We start from the raw sequence: 20705 nt of genomic DNA, 5'->3' as shown, positions 1-20705 counted from the left end.
TTTGTCTTTGCCGATTAATTGAGATATGGGACGTCCCAGTTCTATTATACTCAATGCACACTTTGATGAAATAGTTGCCACTTGAGGTTTAACTATAAGCAAAATCAATCAACCGACATAATAGATAAACAGTATACTATTTCCAGAAGAGAACCTTTTTTATTAAATCATTGTAACTAGGGTAGTATTTACAAATGAATACACCTTAATATTGCTATTTGTCCGCCATTGCTGGATATCACACAGGTTCCCGTAAAATTTGGATGTCATCAAACAAAATATCTGACACCACAATTGAAAAGTGATTGTTGTATGCGTCAAAAGTTCAATCGACTGGGTCAGCGGGGATTAGCTATAAGTTGTATTCAGACATGTCCGTGTTGGTACTTTGATGATGCGGCATAATAGTTTTGTTGTACACACCATCATGAACTACTATATATATGTAGTGACTGTTATTTTGAATAAAGAGATGAAATGCTGACTTTCTATGAGGAATTTTTTTTGCTTTTATATAGTTTCCCAATATTATTGATTACATGTACATTTATGGTCCTATTAAAAACTCCTGATATCAAAAACATTGCTGATCAGCTATGCAGGTATATAGATTTACAAATAAAAGTGCACATATGGTCAGTTTTGGTCACTGCGGTCTAATAATTTTGTTGTACAAGTCAGCATGTCAGAGGTATCAAAACTACTGAAATTTGTTACGTATCAGTATTTTGGGTAAAGAGAGGACATGCTGGCACCCTAAATTTATGCGAACAAAAATTTGTTCTTATTATATTGCAATATTGCTGTCCATTATATTATACATTGAATCCCAACATAAAAAATATGGCTGATTTACTATGCGGGTATATAGATTTACAAATAAAAGTTCACATATGGTCAGTTTTGGTCAAAGTGGTCAAATGATTTTGTTGTACAAGTCAGCTTGAGGTATGAAAACTACTGAAAATGTGTTATGTATCAGTATTTTGAGTATAAAGAGGACATGCTGGCACGCTTAATTTATGCGAACAAAAATTTGTTCTTATTATATTGGAATATTGCTGTCCATTGTATTATACATTGAATACTGACATAAAAAATATGGCTGATTTACTATGCGGGTATATAGATTTACAAATTAAAGTTCACATTTGGTCAGTTTTGGTCAATGCGGTCAAAAATTTTGTTGTACAAGTCAGCATTAGGTATCAAAACTACTGAAATTTTGTTACGTATCAGTATTTTGAGAAAAAAGAGGACATGCTGGCACCCTAAATTTATGCGAACAAAAATTTGTTTTTATGATATTGGAATATTGCTGTCCATTGTATTATACATTGAATACTGACATAAAAAATATGGCTGATTTACTATGCAGGTATATAGATTTACAAATTCAAGTGCACGTATGGTCAGTTTTGGTTGATGCCGTCAAATAATTTTGTTGTACAAGTCAGCATGAGGTATCATTACTACTGAAATTTTGTAACATATATCAATATTTTGAGTAAAAGGAGGACATGCTTGTATCCTAAATTTATACAAACAAAAATTTGTTCTTATTATATTGCAATATTGCTTTCCATTGTATTATACATTGAATCCTGACATAAAAAATATGGCTGATTTACTATGCGGGTATATAGATTGACAAATTAAAGTTCACATATGGTCAGTTTTGGTCAACACGGTAAAATGATTTTGTTGTACAAGTCAGCTTGAGGTATGAATACTACTGAAATTTTGTTACGTATCAATATTTTGAATTAAAGGAGGACATGCTGGTATCCTAAATTTATGCAAACAAAACTTTGTTGTTATTTATAATATTGCAATATTGCTGTCAAATATAATTGTACATTGAATCCCAACATTAAAAATATGGCTGATTAACTATGCGGGTATATAGATTTACAATTTAAAGTTCACATATGGTCAGTTTTGGTCAATACGGTCAAATAATTTTGTTGTACAAGTAAGCTTGAGGTATGAAAACTACTGAAAATTTGTTACGTATCAGTATTTTGAGTAAAAAGAGGACATGCTGGCACCCTAAATTTATGCGAACAAAAATTTGTTCTTATTATATTGGAATATTGCTGTTCATTGTATTATACATTGAATCCTGACATAAAAAATATGGCTGATTAACTATGGGGGTATATAGATTTACAAATTAAAGTGCACATATGGTCAGTTTTGGTCAATGCGGTCAAAAAATTTTGTTGTACAAGTCAGCATGAGGTATCAAAAATACTGAAATTTTGTTACGTATCAGTATTTCGAGTAAAAAGAGGACATGCTGGCACCCTAAATTTATGTGACCAAAAATTTGTTCTTATTATATTGTTATATTACTGTCCATTGTATTAATATACATTGAATCCTGACATAAAAAATATGGCTGATTTACTATGTGGGTATATAGATTTACAAATTAAAGTGCACATATGGTCAGTTTTGGTCAACGCGGTCAAATGATTTTGTTGTACAAGTCAGCTTGAGGAATGAATACTACTGAAATTTTGTTACGTATCAATATTTTGAATTAAAGGAGGACATGCTGGTATCCTAAATTTATGCAAACAAAACTTTGTTGTTATTATATTGCAATATTGCTGTCAAATATAATTGTACATTGAATCCCAACATTAAAAATATGGCTGATTAACTATGCGGGTATATAGATTTACAATTTAAAGTTCACATATGGTCAGTTTTGGTCAATACGGTCAAATAATTTTGTTGTACAAGTAAGCTTGAGGTATGAAAACTACTGAAAATTTGTTACGTATCAGTATTTTGAGTAAAAAGAGGACATGCTGGCACCCTAAATTTATGCGAACAAAAATTTGTTCTTATTATATTGGAATATTGCTGTTCATTGTATTATACATTGAATCCTGACATAAAAAATATGGCTGATTAACTATGGGGGTATATAGATTTACAAATTAAAGTGCACATATGGTCAGTTTTGGTCAATGCGGTAAAAAAATTTTGTTGTACAAGTCAGCATGAGGTATCAAAAATACTGAAATTTTGTTACGTATCAGTATTTCGAGTAAAAAGAGGACATGCTGGCACCCTAAATTTATGCGACCAAAAATTTGTTCTTATTATATTGTTATATTACTGTCCATTGTATTAATAAACATTGAATCCTGACATAAAAAATATGGCTGATTTACTATGTGGGTATATAGATTTACAAATTAAAGTGCACATATGGTCAGTTTTGGTCAATGCGGTCTAATAATTTTGCTGTACAAGTCAGCATGAGGTATCAAAACTACTGAAATTTTGTTACGTATCAGTATTTTGGGTAAAGAGAGGACATGCTGGCACCCTAAATTTATGCGAACAAAAATTTGTTCTTATTATATTGGAATATTGCTGTTCATTGTATTATACATTGAACCCTGACATAAAAAATATGGCTTATTTACTATGCGGTTATATAGATTTACAAATTAAAGTGCACATATGGTCAGTTTTGGTCAATGCGGTCAAATAATTTTCATGTACAAGTCAGCATGAGGTATCAAAACTACTGAAATTTTGTTACGTATCAGTATTTTGAGTATAAAGAGGACATGCTGGCACCCTAAATTTATGCGAACAAAAATTTGTTCTTATGACATTGGAATATTGCTATCCATTTGTATCATACATTGAATTCTGACATAAAAAATATGGCTGATTTACTATGCGGGTATATAGATTTACAAATTAAAGTTCACATATGGTCAGTTTTGGTCAACACAGTCAAATGATTTTGTTGTACAAGTCAGCTTGAGGTATGAATACTACTGAAATGTTGTTACTTATCAATATTTTGAATTAAAGGAGGACATGCTGGCACCCTAAATTTATGCGAACAAAAATTTGTTCTTAGGATATTGCAATATTGCTATCCATTGTATCATACATTGAATCCTGACATAAAAAATATGGCTAATTTACTATGCGGGTATATAGATTTACAAATTAAAGTTCATATATGGTCAGTTTTGGTCAATGCGGTCAAATAATTTTCAAGTACAAGTCAGCATGAGGTATCAAAACTACTGAAATTTTGTTACGTATCAGTATTTTGAGTATAAAGAGGACATGCTGGCACCCTAAATTTATACGAACAAAAATTTGTTCTTATGATATTGCAATATTGCTATCCATTGTATCATACATTGAATCCTGACATATAAAATATGGCTGATTTACTATGCAGGTATATAGATTTACAATTAATGTGCACATATGGTCAGTTTTGGTCAATGCGGTCAAATAATTTTGATGTACAAATCAGCGTGAGGTATCAAAAGTACTGAAATTTTGGGTCTCACTAATTAGCGACAACAAGCGTCAAGAAGCGACAACAAGCGTCAACAAGCGACAAGAATCGACAACAAGAATTATTTTAGCGACAACATGCGACAAGAAGACTATTTAGCGACAAGAAAACATTTTTTTTATTAGATATAAAGAAATTTGTATTTAATGTATTTTTTTGAATATACGAGGAGATATGTCTAATTAAAATGTTTTATTATATAAATGGACAAAGAAATGAAACATTTGTGAGGAAGAAAGAGATTGTGAAGTTTATATTAGTATATTGGTAGATGAAGAAATTTAACATTTGTGAAGAAGAAAGAGATTGAGCTTCTTTTTTTTATTTTTAAATATGAAGAATATGTATAAGATAATGCATGTATGTATCTGTTTTCATCAAAGTCAAAGTATGAATAAACGAATCAGTGGCGGATCCAGGGGGGGGGGGTTCCGGGGGTGCGCACCCCCCTTTATTTTTGCCGATCAATGCATTTGTATCGGGACATATGTTTTGCACCCCCCTTTGCCCTGGGTTAGCACCCCCCCCCCCCCTTTCGAAAATTCCTGCATCCGCCCCTGCGAATGGAGATATATATGGAGCGGGCATAATGGAATATACTATTTAGATTCATTTGCATATGCTCTAAGTGTACTCTTGTTATGTCAATTCGATGCTTTATTTATAGAACTCTCAGCCACGCTTTGCCATCTTTATTATTTAAGCGTGTTTCCAGACCCCACGACGAGGACGTGGTTCAACCTTGGGGTCCATATATTTTTTTTTTTTTTTTTTTTTTTTTTTTTTTATTATTTTTAGTCATTATATAGTAATATGTACATTCCTATCTAACATAATATTTATACATTTTGTACATGGTGGACCCATTTTGATAAGCAAACATGTGGAACATCAAATGAGATTAACGAGTCGCGTGTCCCCTGTTTTATTGCTACAATAACATCCAATTAACACCTTCAACTACCCGTACGAAAATTTCAACAGGAGTTCAACTGGACTTCAGCTGGACTTGAGACGTATTCCAGTCTGACTTTGAAAAGTCCAGTCTGACTTGAGCCGTACACGTACTTTTTCTTATACTTCAGTTATTTGCCAGCCGGTATTTCCTTAAAAGTCCAACCGCACTTTTTGTAATTCCGACAAGAAAATAAACACGGCTGGACTTTTGAGGGAAATTATTCTTTCTGTAGAATGATCAGCAGGATTTTTGTCTTAGAAAATTTTACAGTCATTTATGAGCAGGAATTAAGACTTAGAATATTTTCATCAGCCAAATCTGCCTTTACAGAAATAAAAAGTTTGTCACTAGGATTCTGTTCTTTGAAAGGAACAATTTCTTTCAAAATGGAAAAGAGTTATAAATGAAAATTTGCAAGTTATAATAATGATATCATATTTTTTTACAATATACTTTAAGATCAAACTGTCAGATGTGATCTTTTCCCCTAAAATTTTCAATTCCATTATAAAATATTTAAAATAGACTGTAAATGGAAAATTGATATTTAATATATGTGATATAATTTTGATTGAATTATATCCCAGTTAATATGTTTTCAACAATTATTTAACATTTTTACTTTTTCATGAAATAAAACCCCTAGCAAAATTACATCTATTAATAGGTTAAATTTATACATTTTCTAGTATATTTATATTTAATTAGATGAATGCATAAAATAAATAATTATCATCATTCTTTAAATTAATATCAATAAGAAACTTGAGCCATAACAGTGATTTAATAGCAGTATTATAGTCTTGTAGAGAGTGACATCTGTTTTCAATTAACCTCAGTCTAAACAGGTCACAGGAAGTAGCATCTACACAGAGGTTGATCATGGGGCCATTTGAAGGATAACACATTTCTAAATACATATATCTGCAATAATTATTACTTTTATTAAACATTTCTTAATTGAACAAATTAATAATTGATTTTCTTTTTTTTAATATATCACATATTTAAAATTAAGACATATGCAAGAAGTCATAAGAAGAAATTTTTTCACAGCTCCTCAAACAACCTCATGTATTGCAATACAACAAAATTTGAATTTGGAATAAACAGGAAGATGTGTCTTCTTTCTTAAACAAAATGAGAAATTTACATTGGATGTAAAGCAAATGTTTGTTCTTTTCACATTATATTAGAGAAGATCGATGGATCCTTCTGACTGGCATCAATTTCAACTTAGGAAGATTGCTGTTTGCATGTATTTTGGATTGCATATTCTGGTAAGTACAATCTGATATGTTCTTTTTTCTTCAACATATTAATGAAATGATTACAACATTATAAATATATATTAGCTTAATTTTTATTTTTGAAGAGTAAAAAGAATTAAAAAAACTACATTAAATACTTAATTATGCAAAATATTTCAGTTTGAGTGATTTTCAAAGCTTTACTTCATTTTATGCACTTTAAATTTATTTAGTCTTAACATATAATCATGATAATTATAACCACACACTTTTAAGCATTTAGCTTCACAATTCCCGTTTCTTGATTTTGCCAGCAATACAGTAGAAAAAAGAAAAAGAAATAAGCAGTACGTATATGCATAATGCCATCTGTTTTTTTTTTTTTTTCAGATTATAACAAGGGATGCATATCAAATCAGAAGAATCCACCATCTAAAGAAAAACTAAGCAGAAGTAATCAAGAGGGAGGGTTCTGCGGGGGTGGAACCCCCTCCCCCCTAATTTTTTGTGGATCAGCCCCTGCTGAGATCATCCTTAAAGGTCAAACAGAACTTTTTGAAGTCCAGCTGAACTTTTATGAGTTCAGCTGGACTTCTTAAAGATCAGCCGGACTTTGTAAAGTCCAGCTGAACTTTATAGAGGCCATATTTTTGCCAGAAATGCCGGCTGGATTTTTTCAGACGTACTTTTATGAAAGTCCAGCTGGACTTTCTGAACCGGACTCCTGCTAATTTAAATATTTCGAGCCGGTTTACGGCTAATTTCGCTGAAAGTCCAGCCGGGTTATCCATTATAAGACATTCAAAGAAAAGTCCAAATGATTATTATAAGTACGGTTCTCAGTACGGCTACTGTCCAGCTGGAGTACGTGTCATGTTTTTCGTACGGGTTTGTACACGCGTCAGACTATACAATTACACGCGCCAGAATATACAATCATTGTAAATAATGAACACCTGTTGAAAACTCAAGATCGTCATTAATTTCCTTTCATCTTCAATCAATATGCATAAACATGATAAATATCTTTTAATAATGAGGCAATAAACAAATAAAAAGATGAATACATTCACATTTCGATTTTCTTTGCTCCACTGTTTGATTTCAGTTCTTTGTATTTCACAATTTGTGTCAATATTTTCAGGACAATGATGCACAAATAATTCATTTTGCGAGTTTAATATATATTGCACGAAAAGAGTTTTAAAAAACAAATTATAAGATAAATAATATGTTCTAAAACACAAGGAAAAGTAATCTCATAATACAATAATTAAACGTAATACTGGCTGTTATTCATAATAGATGATAAAATATTATGTAAATAATGTTTAATTTTTTTCTATCAATTTTAACTTTCTTGTCGCTAAAATTATTTTCTTTTGCATATTCTTTTAATATTTATTGCAATAATTAATTTTAATTAAAAAAAAAATGTTTTCTTGTCGCTTGTTGTCGCTAAAATAATTGTTGTTGTCGCTTCTTGTCGCTTGTTGACGCTTGTTGTCGCTAAAATTCTTGTTGTCGCTAATTAGTGAGACCGGAAATTTTGTTACGTATCAGTATTTTAAGTAAAAAGAGGACATGGTGGCACCCTAAATTAATGCGAACAAAAATTTGTAGTCATGTGTGTAAATGAATTAAACTATTGCAGATTGTGACTGCATAGTTCAAGGATGTATTACTTACAAGGACGTATACAACTAACATCAAATATACTTCTTTCCAAAGATATACATAATAAAGTACAAATATGGTTGAATTTGATAGGTATTGGAATATATATATTTAGTGCCCGTTATCATTGTAACCAAGATCGTTTTTATAATTGATTGATAGTTAGATCAAAGATAAATTTGTGTTACAAGCAAGTTTTATGCGTACATAATTTTCAACTAATTCGTTTTGTATTTAATACTGTTTATAAAACGGAAGTATTAATTTTACTTTATTTTCGATGTTTACACTACGAAACAAAGATATCAAAAATATTTAAAAAAAATCGTATAGAGCGGTCCTGGTTACAAGTTAACTTAGTGTTGAGCAGACCAGTCAAAAGTTAACTTGGGAATAGGTCTGGTTTTGATCGGATTTGTCAAAGCAAAAGTTAACTTATGTTAACTTTGTGGCAGGACTGGTTTCGAAGTTAACTTATGTTAACTTTATGACAGGACTGCTTCCGAAGTTAACTTTATGACAGGACTGGTTGCGAAGTTAACTTTAAGACAGGACTGGTTCCGAAGTTAACTTATATCAATAGCGGACCTGTTTCCAAGTTAACTTTTTGGCAGACATAAAAACAGTCCTAGGACCAAGTCCGCTTTTCAAGTTAACTAGATTTTGGTCCTAGGACTGGTCAGAGCAGTCCTAAGTTCGGTCACAGGTTAACTTTGACCAGTCCAAATGACTGGTTATCAAGTTAACTTGCTGTACAGGTTAGGACTGCACCCATCTGTAGTTGCCAGAAATACCGATTTTTTTTTTATTTTCCTGAATTGGGAATTTATATTGACAAACATTTTTTTGGGGGTCGCTGGCCCATTTAAGGGCCGTTAAGCGGCCCTAAACTATATAGTGGAATCATCCCTGAAGGTATTTGAATAGAAGCGCATCACATGTAACAGAGATTTACAAGCATTTAATATAGCGACTTGTGTTTTCCGGAACGTCCTATTTTCAATAATTCACAGACTTTTGCAATAATATTAAACCTTTATTTTTTACCTTCAAAAACTGCTCAAACTTTTATTCTCAGACTAGACAGCATGAAAGACATAAACACTTTTATACGTCAGTGTACACACGGTGTTTTCCAAACTTGGTAATTTCTTCTCCCAGGGATATGAATTTGACATTAAAAGTCCCTCAAAGCTTTACAATACCCGGTCGTGTCATTTCCGTATATTGTAGATGGAACGAGTGATATACATACACCAGACATACATGTTCCAATACAGGTAAATTTTACCTTTTTGGAGGACTCCTAAGTGGGGATGCGTTGCATGTGTGCTAATATAAAACAAAATCCAATCTTTTATTTTTCTAAACTGCGTTACATGCAAATGCGAAATAATTAGTGTTGTTTGTTCAGTCCAATTTATTTATAAATATTAATTTATTCTTTTGAATAAAAAAAATACGCATGTAAACTTCAATGAATACAATAGTATTTAATACTATTAGCCTAAATGTGAAACAATTGCAGCAAGATTTGAGGTTGAAGCGATCATGACTTTAAAATCGCATTAGTAACGGTGATAATTCTGTTAAACTGTATTGTTTATTATGCTCGAGTTTTTGGTATGACTATGCGACCTCTCTCCTGGTTGGTCTCGTGAGAATATTAAGTTCACCTCGACAGCGAGAGGATTTTAGTCCGAATCCCAAACGGGTCTAACAAAGAGTTTTTTTCTTTCTTTCGAACTGTTAGCTTGTGAACTTACACGTTAAAAATCCATCTCAGTGTGTCGGTCTAGTACAAAGCAGGCTTAATTTTCATATTATATTTCCATGTTATAGTGTTGTCCTAAATCTACTGATTTATATCACACCTGCTATAATTTTCAACGATCGAAATAAAAAAAAAAAAAATGGTACGTGAAATATTTCTACGGAACACTTGCATTTTTGTCTAAAAAAATCACTGCTCCCGTATTATTTAGTCTTGTTGCGGTTTAGGCTTTTTATTCTGTATAGGTTTCTTTCTATTACAAAAATATGTGTGTTGACTCTTAATGTTTTGATTGATATGTGTCGTTGGGTTGATGTCGTATTAATGTATACCTTTAAAATTGTTTTCAAAACCAAATGATTGATTGGGTATAGAAATATTCACATCTCTTGACTTACCTCGTTCGACAGTATATCTTTGCTAAAATTGGGTGCGGACGTTTGGTTGTTCGGTTGTATAAATAAGCAGCCGCATTTGGTCGAAAAAAAATAGTCTATGCATGGTGTAGTGAGAGTTTCGCGCTATCTGTACGTTAAAAAAAATTGAATAAATCGTTGAAGGGATATACGAACTCTGATTGAAATTTCTAAAAACGAAATTATAAATTGTTGCCAACTTTTTCGTCCGTTTTTGCTTTTATGACAACTTTACCAGATATATATTATGAAGATTTGACAGTAATTGTTTCACCAAAACGAGCTCAACTACATGTCGTTGTTTTACGCTTCAACATAAATGCATATGTACATTGTATGTATACAATGGAGACTGTTTTCTGTTCTACTGCCCTTGTCCTATATTGGCTGTATACAATCTAACCCCTGACATGGACTACTTTATTAAATGTTTACAAACAAATAAATGCAAAGAAAAAGATTCGGAAAGAAATTCTAAAATTTACGCTAAAAAATAAAATACACAAAAATGGAAACAGTTTTAGACAATTATCATTTGAGAACTATATATAATTAGCATGCATCACTAAATGAAACTGATAAATTGATTGCTCCCTTAATGTCCAGTGGCAAATATATCACGCATATTCATGACGAGATGCGAAATGGATCGACCTGAAGCAAATGATTGATACATCACCAAGACAGAGAGTTCGCTGAGGTAAAACGTATGCCGTACTAGAATGCTGTATGGATTTTGCTCATTGTTAAAGGCCATACAGTGACCTTTGAACGACTTTGACCCCCCCCCCTGCAGAGCTATAGAAAAACAGAAAATTAACGGGTGTTACACAGACTCTTTTTCGATGATACACAGACTCTTCTTAGTTATTACACGGACACTTTTTATGAATAGAATCACTCGTGCATGATCAGTAAGTTCATGGGCACTTTAATTTTCAATTAGATTTGAACTTTTTGGTTCCCCGACTTATTTCCTGTCTTTTTATTGGATAAAATATTTACGTTAGCATCAATATCTATTTTCCGAAACATTTCCAGTAAAATACTATTCATATCAGTACACTAAGGTATTAGACATTTAACTTCAAAGGGGGGGAGGGTATGATATAATAAATCAAATTGTCATCACTGTTGGGTTTCTCGTCTGAATATTTTACATTAACTGTGTCAGATGCTTCATTACAGGCTGAACCTTTTATAGGGTGCTCATTATAAAGTTTTAGTTTTTGGTCATTGTTGAAGGGTGTGCAGTGACCTATTTTATAGTGACTAACAAGTAAATCACTTGGTCTACATGTTTTAAATGGTTGATAGTCGTCTCACCATATCTCCTTAGGCCAAAATAAAAATTGTTTGTTTCCCCTCCCCACACCCAGGTCAAAAATAAGCCCCTTGGGATGGGAAACAGACATTCTTTTAAATGTGGCCTTATTCATGATATTTTTATTGAAATTCTGTAATAAGAAGATTTTACTAGTCTATAAGTATCACATAAACTTTACATTACCAATAATCCATTTAAATGAAGTCCAGTCAAAATAACCATGCCAGACAGATATCATGGATATATGACAGATAATTTCATGAATTTCTGAATTTACACAGTTCTTTCATACCCCAAATTTATGGTTAAACGTTTATAGTAACCATAGAAACAGAGAAAAAGACTAAACATAAAAACCATGAAAATGGTGTCATTGTCAGATGAAATTAGCCATTCAAAAATGTCAAACATGTACAACTTACATTTATTCCATAATTATGCCAAAAGTAGTGATCCTATACATGTACAATGTAGCTTATAGCTTATGAGAAACATTGATGACCTTCGGCTATTGTCTGCTCTGTAGTCGGGTTGTTGTCTTTTTGGCACATTCCCAATTTCCAGTGTCAATTGTATTAGGAAGTATAAACTGAGAAACAAACCTAACCATGTTAACATTGTATTAAACTGAAATAACCTTAATCACTTAAATTATCCATGAAGGTCAAGGTCAGGTCAACCCAACCTGATAGACAAGTAGATCTTTCAAGATACTCATATACAATAAAATGTATCCAATTACATATATAAAATATACAGTATAAGAGAGCATTTCATTGATTAAGTAACAGTATATTTTACAGTCATTGAACCATGAAAATGGGGTCAGGTGCAATGTACATATAATGGCAAACTGAAACATCATAACATATTAATTAGCTACTAGCATCTGAATACAAGACAAGAAACATCCAGCTCTTTTAGCTTTTAAAATGTAAAGCTCTATAAAATAGCTTTCATCATCACCCCAAGACTGTAATACAAATTTCTTGTATACAACCAACTTTCATGACTTTTGTGTAAGGCGAGACAAAATAAAATGATACTTTGAAGTACATGTATTGTTTAATATGTTTGACTACTACATATTATAAAATGACAGTTTCAGAATGAACAGTAATTTAGAAGATTATTAAAATACATGTAGATACATTCAGACTATTATAACTATACAGCAAGCTGTCATTTGACTCTAACCAACAACCATGCCAGGGCTGTAAAGCTTGTCTAGGTTGGTAAAAACTTCCATCATCATGCATATATATGACACTAACCAATAGTGATGGACCGTGACAGACCCTCATGGAAAGTAAAGGAGGTTTAACACTCCCTGGTGGTACATGTAGCCAACAATAGCAACGGCAGCATAGAAACTCTTATTATATCCAAATTCTTATTTTAAATGAATAATTATCCAAGGTGAATCAGATGATGTATGATCATGATGCTGCACTTTTAGTATTGACAATGATTGATATTCACTGAAACTAGAAATTTCCATTATTCCAATTTTCTATTCTTAATGATATAACTATCCAAGATAATCATGGAATTAAGATATGATGCACTAATAATATTCCTAGAAAACTTTTAATTCTCTTTATTTCAAATTGTTAATATTACTTATTTCAAATATATATATATATATATCAAAGGTATGCTCTGTCACCAAGTAATGTAGTACATTGTATTTCCTACATTTTTTTCTATGAATTGTAAGTTTGCTATTTGTTCATTTCACAATTTTCTTTTTGTCCAATCAGATCATCCCATCAACTGTACATCATGACATAATGCTGTTAGCTCTATCAACGTTATTTCCAAACCAATAAGTAACACAAAACTATGAATGAATCCACCATTTCACAATTTATAGCTACAGGTACAAATGAGGTACCATATGAGAGTAACTTCGTGACACTATATATTTCCTATATATACATGATATATGCCGCTTCATAATCTGGCTGGGAATCATGCTCAAACCAATGTGATATCTTATCTACAAAAAAAATATACATTAAGAATAAAGTATTCATTATATATAAACTTGTATTTATCTACAAGAAAAACTAGCAATCATAATTTGCTTGACAACAAAGTTTAATGATGTAAAGAAATGAATAAAACCCTTTTTTGAGGTTCTATTTCTAAAACAAAATGTTCTCTCTTTCTACATCAATGTTTTCTTAGGTGTATACTTCATTGAAGGGTTACTGTCTAATAGAGGCTATAGCACTATACTTGTTGTGATCAATTTATAATACTTTTTTATTTTAAAATAGAATTTGTTGAATATTAACGTGACATGGTGACAAAGCAAATAGTATTTATAAGATTCTTCTTCTTCTTCTTCTTTATAATCCATCAACATACTGATGATAACGTGTCGGGCACTTATTTAACTATGCCGCGCATGCGTGGGATCTATTTTTTTATTTAGTCATGACAGTCATGACAGTGAATAATATACAAAAGATAAAAATAAAAATTTCAACATAATTTCTTTTTCTTCTGTTATAAAATATATTTAAGTTCTACAAAATTTAGAGCATAACAAATCATTTATAACAAAATAATGAATCATACCCGGTAAAATCTTAAATTTCTTACCACAAAAGATGAAAAGTGTTAAAAATTGTTGTTAAGGAGCAATGCCGTCTCATCATTTGGAATCAGGCATGTCAGGGCACAATATCAATATACTCTTTTTTTGCCCCGGGCAATTTTGAGGTTATTGAATATATACAAACCCAAGCCTTGAACATGTTGAAGGTATTCATAACACATATGTGACAAATTATAATTATTGTACATCACCCACCAGTGGCTATATAAATAGGTATATCATCGTCGTAACTAGTCCGAGATTACTCTGACGTCCAAACGGCTGTTTTGCCAGACAAGCTTGTCTCGGACTACATGGTAACATGTGAAGATTGGTTGGTTATTGGTTAATAAAAAAAAGTGACAAATATTTCATGCAAATTTAGAACGTGACAGTTATCAATACATTAACATACAATATGTAGGATTACTCGATCAGGGGTTTAGGTCTTGTAACTGTTGTAATAGGCCATCCCGCACAACCATACCATTGTGAATACCCCACATGTCAATGCATGTTAGGCAATAAACAGGGGTGGATCCAGCCATGTTTAAAAGGGGGGTTAAACCTATTTCAAATATAAATTTGAATGAATTTATAAGCCTTTTTCTGCTATAATATTCAAACTTTATTTTTGAACGAAGGCTTCTGGTATGTAGTTTTTTTTACAAAAGGCTCTCGAATTATAGACACATTAAAAAATAAAGATGGAAAGTCAAACGCGTGAGTCTGGCAAAAATAAACGAAATAAACGGAAAACGATAAAAGACAGAGTTATATATATATTTTTTTCCCTGCCTCAAATTTACTCAAATGCAATTTATATAGGTAACATAAAAAGATAAATGATAATGCATTCATTTACAATATTTAAAAATAGTTATATCTTAAATTTAATTTAACATATTAAGATCACGTTTTCAACTGTTCACGGCCGACATCCGTTATTATTAAATAAGGGTGTAAAAATGAATGACAAATTCTTCACCACGTACGGCAGTCTGTAATTGCATATAAAACGTATTGCAATCACTTGTAAACCATTAAATATAAAGGTTCAGGTGCTTATATTCAATAAATAAATATTATTTCGGCAATCTGTTGATTTTTTTTTAGTCAATTCGCGGCGATTTGTGCGGTAGTATGACTTTGAGCTACTTTTTTTATTTATATAATTATAAAACAATGCTAAATAATTAAATAGGAAGAAGTTAGAATTCAAATTGAATATTTGTTTTATTCAAATAACATGATTAAGGGGACGTGGTAGACTTTCAGTTAAAAAAATCGTCTTCTTTCACAGTTTTATTTTATTCTTGAAAGGGGAGCAACCCCTGATAAATAATGGGAAAGTTTCACTCGTTTTGTGTCCAAATTATTAAAATCTGAACACGACTGGACACGGTCTGACAACATCTTGACGTCAGCTTGTATCCATGGTCTGTTTTGGTCTGACACGGTCTTAACGGATCTAAACAGATCGCTAGAAGATACAGTCTTAAATATCTTGACATGCCTTAACGGACTAATTTACCTAATGAGACTATCGATCCGAATGGAGACTTAACGATCTGACAAATCTTGACGTTTTCCTCTAGCGGTAAATCCAGTCAATTAAGATACGATCAGACCAAAATGACCGTTTCAGACTGAAATCGTGCTACTAGTGGTTGTGTTAACAACTTTGGTCAGGTAGTGATATGTGTAAAGATCTAATGTAGAAACATCTTGTAAAAAGGACAAATAGTCGTTAGATTCATATAAAATGTAATTCCGTTTAACTCATATAATTGTTCTGTATCTGACATATCTGAAAATACTACTCTTTTTCACTTTTCTTTTATTTTTTTGAAATTAATGATTATACTGAATCTGCACTAAATCCTGTTGTTAATTAGACAGGTTTAATGGACAACAAATATTTGTAATAATCATATAAAGTGGGGTCTCATTTTGTTCATAGTATTGTTCTGAATCAGAAAATACACTTTTTTTTTTCATTTTTCTTTGAAAAATTTACTTTCATAAAATTTATGATTTTACTGAATCTACACTAAATCCTGTTGTTAATCAGACAGTTTTAATTAATGTGACTGGTCATTTTTGTTTATAATTATTACACAACATTGTCCAGTTTATCAGACAAGTTTTGATGTCAGTTGTATTATTCCAGGTTGGAGGATGGACAGCATTAACGAGGGCTGCCATTGGAGGACATGTGGAAGTGTGTCAACTTCTCCTGGAGAACAAATGTAACAAAGATATCACACAAGTATGTTATCTACTAAATCTGATCACATTACTTTTAATCAACACAAAATCATATTGTTAATTAGACAGGTTTAATGGACAATTAATGTTTGTAATAATTATATAAAGTGGGGTCTCATTTTACTCGTAGTATTATTTTGAATTAGAAAATATAACTTTTTTTCATTTTTCTTTAAAAAAAATATTTTCTTAAAATTGATGATTATACAGAATCTACACTAAATCCTGTTGTTACTCAGACAATTTAATTAATGTGACTATTTATTTTTGTTTATATTCATTACACAACATTGTCCAGTTTATCAGACAAGTTTTGATGTCAGTTGTATTATTCCAGGATAGAGGATACACAGCATTAATGTCGGCAGCCAGTGGAGGACATGTGGAAGTGTGTCGACTTCTCCTTGAGAACAAATGTAACAAAGATATCACAGATGTATGTTATCTACTAAATCTGATCACGTTACTTTTAATCAAAACAAAATCATCATGACATGTTGTTAATTAGACAGGTTTAATGGACAACTAAGATTTGTAATAATTATATAAAGTGGGGTCTCATTTTACTCAAAGTATTGTTCTGAATCAGAAAATATCACTTTTTTCATTTTTCTTTGTAAAACTACTTTTATGAAATTGATGATTATACTGAATCTGCACTAAATCCGGTTGTTAATCAGACAGTTTTAATTAATGTGACTATTTATTTTTTGTTTTTATTTATTACACAACATTGTCCAGTTTATCAGACAAGTTTTGATGTCGTAGTATTATTTTGAATTAGAAAATATAATTTTTTTTCATTTTTCTTTAAAAAAAATATTTTCTTAAAATTGATGATTTTACTGATTCTACACTAAATCCTGTTGTTACTCGGACAGTTTAATAAATGTGACTATTTATTTTTGTTTATATTCATTACACAACATTGTCCAGATTATCAGACAAGTTTTGATGTCAGTTGTATTATTCCAGGAGTATGGACGGACAGCATTAATGTTTGCAGCCAGTAGAGGACATGTGGAAGTGTGTCAACTTCTCCTGGAGAACAAATGTCACAAAGATATCACAGATGTATGTTATCTACTAAATCTGATTACATTACTTTTAATCAACACAAAATCATGTTGTTAATTAGATAGGTTTAATGAACAACTAATATTTGTAAGAATCATATAAAGTGGGGTCTCATTTTACTTGTCTCCTCGTCCTAAATCAGGAAATGTAACTATTTTTCATATTTCTTTGAAAAAGTTTTTTTTTTTTTTTAAATTGATCATTATTCTGAACCATGTTGATTAGACAGATTTCATTATTATATCAACAAATACTTGCTAGAATAATATAAAGTGAGATATCATTTATATCTGCATTGCACTGAATCCATTGATATAAATATTTTATGCATTTCTTGAAAAAAGGTTAACATGACATTTCTGATGGAAGTTCTGACATCCCACAAAAAAAACTTGTTGTTGATGTCATGTATGTACAATATGAATACAAGTTTGACTGGTCATTTTGTTCAGTTTTGACCACTGATTCATGTGATATACATTTTGTTTTTATTTATTACACAACATTATCCTGTTTATCAGACAAGTTTTATATCAGTTGTAGGATATGTTGTATATTATTTATATTGGTAACAAAGTAGTATCCATAATATTTACATGTTATTTGGTATTATTATAGAGTGATGGAAGCACAGCTTTACATCTGGCTGCTGAGTGGGGACAACTACAGACCACAAGATGTCTTGTAGAAGAAGCTGGTATCAGTCCCTTGGTTAAAACACATAAGGTAATATTTTATAGTAAATGCTCAGTATTCAACTAGTTTATAATGCATCACTAAAATGATGTTTAAGATATTTTTGGTCAAATGGAATTTTTTTTCTCTAGGTTATAGTTACACATATGTCATATGATCCTTTAAATTGAACTAAAATATGAAAGTGTTTTGCAGACTTGGATGGCTTAGTTTTTACTATAAAACATATGAACATGTATGATCATATACAAGAAATCCATTTTTTTCTTCAAAATCTTCAAAAATAAAATGATTTTGAAAAGGCCACATGCACATTTTAGGTAATTAGTTATAGTCTAGCCACTAAACCTATTTTTATAAACTGAAAGTCTGACCGATGATTTAAGAGAAAATGAATTTGTTTGTGCCTAAATATAGATAAAGTTATGCCAAATTTTATTGATTGTGGGTATTATTGGTATTTTTAAGTGTGTCTGTTAACTTCTGTCATATTTGCAAAGTGACAAAAGGGAAGTAATTCAATTCTTTAAAGTCAATAGCCAATATATAAGGGAGATAACAATGATACAACTTACTATCTATAGTCTATTTTATTTATTAAAACAACTGTTCTTCTAATGCATCCTTATCTGAAAGTGAAAAGATACATTTTACAGAGGTATTATTAGGTATTGTATACATAATTCTAATGTTGATGCAATATTAAAAAAAATACACCTAGTTTGTTTAAAATGTTCTTATTACTGTTAATGTCATACTTTTTAAATTTTGTTTTATGAATATGATTAAATAAATGCCTTTACTGGATAATCATGATTTTTGAAAACAAATTATCAAATAAAATATTAACCTGTGAACTGCAGACTTCCATTCTTATAATCTGTCACTATTTCTTCTATCTGCATAGCACTCTTTACTACTACTGGTTGATATGACATTGTTCCAATATTCAATCTGTAATATATTAAGACGTAAACATGTGATGATCCATAAAGTTATGAATACTAGTACTCAGTATAGCAGAAATTAACTCTATCAAAATCATGACTGAAACAAATCTTTCAACATTAATTTATGAAAATTTTCAAGCTGATGCCCATTTTGAATTTGTTTTATACAATCAATACTGAATATATTTAGAGCTTAATTCTTTAAAAATATGATAGTTATCTCCTATAATTATGATATAAAAGTAACAACTTTGATATATAATATTCTGTTTTCCATCATCATGCCATACATGTAAAGTTTGGTACCAAATAAGTAGCTCTGGTTCTTTAGATAATTTTGCCAAATAAAAATCATTTTCAGATAAATTTTCGAATCAACTTTTGCCATAAGTCTTTCCAAACAAATATTATTTGGTGGACAAGATGCAGATTTTTTGATAATGTTGTTACTAGGTTCATGTCGTGATATTTGTCATTTTTCAAAAAGTCTTTAAATAAAACTTCACATTTGCAGTGCAATACAACAACTAATTTGGCAAGTATAGCCTCTATCTGACTGTTCAAAAGAGATTCTTCAAAGAGAGACGTAGATACATCACTCAGCTGTGTGGATGGTCCGAAAAACAGTGACCATTTGTTAACCAAATGTTAACATTTATTAACATTAAATATGGGTTTTGTTTACAACATTAAAGTACATCAATAAGGCGATTAAACTCATTTCCCATAGATAGTGCAGTAGAACTTTCATCAGATGCTCTGTTTAAATATGGTTCAGTTATAATTTTGGATATGATGCCCAAAGCTCTGCAAATTGCCAATATTCTGTCATCTTTTAGTGCTTTCAAAATATAACAGTGTGTAAAATTTAGTGTGCTTTTAGAATTTTCAAAGTACTGTACCAAATAAGAAGCTAACTAAAATGTCCCTGCTCCATTAAAAAAACAAAACATTAAATCTGTTTCCTCTAAAATTCATAACAGGAATTGATTTTATCCCTTTATCCTTCATGTAAATAGACGCACACAAAGTGATCTCCTGACCCATCTTTATAAAAAAAGTTTGGAAACAAATCTGAGCAGTGTCAAAGGTTTTGAATCTGAAGAACTTTTAGAATCTGACGCAGCACAAAAACCAATATTACTTTCAAATTTCATAATTTCTTGTGACAAATATCTGCATACTGGATGAACAGCACATCTAACTTCATTGATATTGTTATCCATGCATGTACCAGTAGCACTTTTATCAGCATTTAATAATCTATTGTTTTTAATTTCAGTCATAAAGTTTGATGTTTTTTCTAAAAAGTTGGCACTCTCAGAAATATCATTTAAGATTTCTTTT

At 31.0% G+C, this 20705-nt stretch overlaps 1 protein-coding gene across 1 annotated transcript in view; it reads left to right on the top strand.

The window, feature by feature from the left end:
* LOC139497744 (protein fem-1 homolog B-like) overlaps nucleotides 1–20705 on the top strand; it is a 44358-nt gene that overhangs the window by 13382 nt on the left and 10271 nt on the right. The window contains exons 2-5 of the mRNA XM_071285978.1: nucleotides 16538–16636; nucleotides 16973–17071; nucleotides 17611–17709; nucleotides 18331–18438. Of these exons, the coding sequence (XP_071142079.1) occupies nucleotides 16538–16636; nucleotides 16973–17071; nucleotides 17611–17709; nucleotides 18331–18438 (405 nt within the window). The remainder of the gene's footprint in view (nucleotides 1–16537; nucleotides 16637–16972; nucleotides 17072–17610; nucleotides 17710–18330; nucleotides 18439–20705) is intronic.

The sequence above is a fragment of the Mytilus edulis genome, chromosome 12 (assembly GCF_963676685.1).
Source record: "Mytilus edulis chromosome 12, xbMytEdul2.2, whole genome shotgun sequence".
Classification (NCBI taxonomy): Eukaryota; Metazoa; Mollusca; class Bivalvia; order Mytilida; family Mytilidae; genus Mytilus; species Mytilus edulis.
Note: the sequence above shows the minus strand (reverse complement) of the source record. Positions and strands in the feature narration are given on the sequence as shown.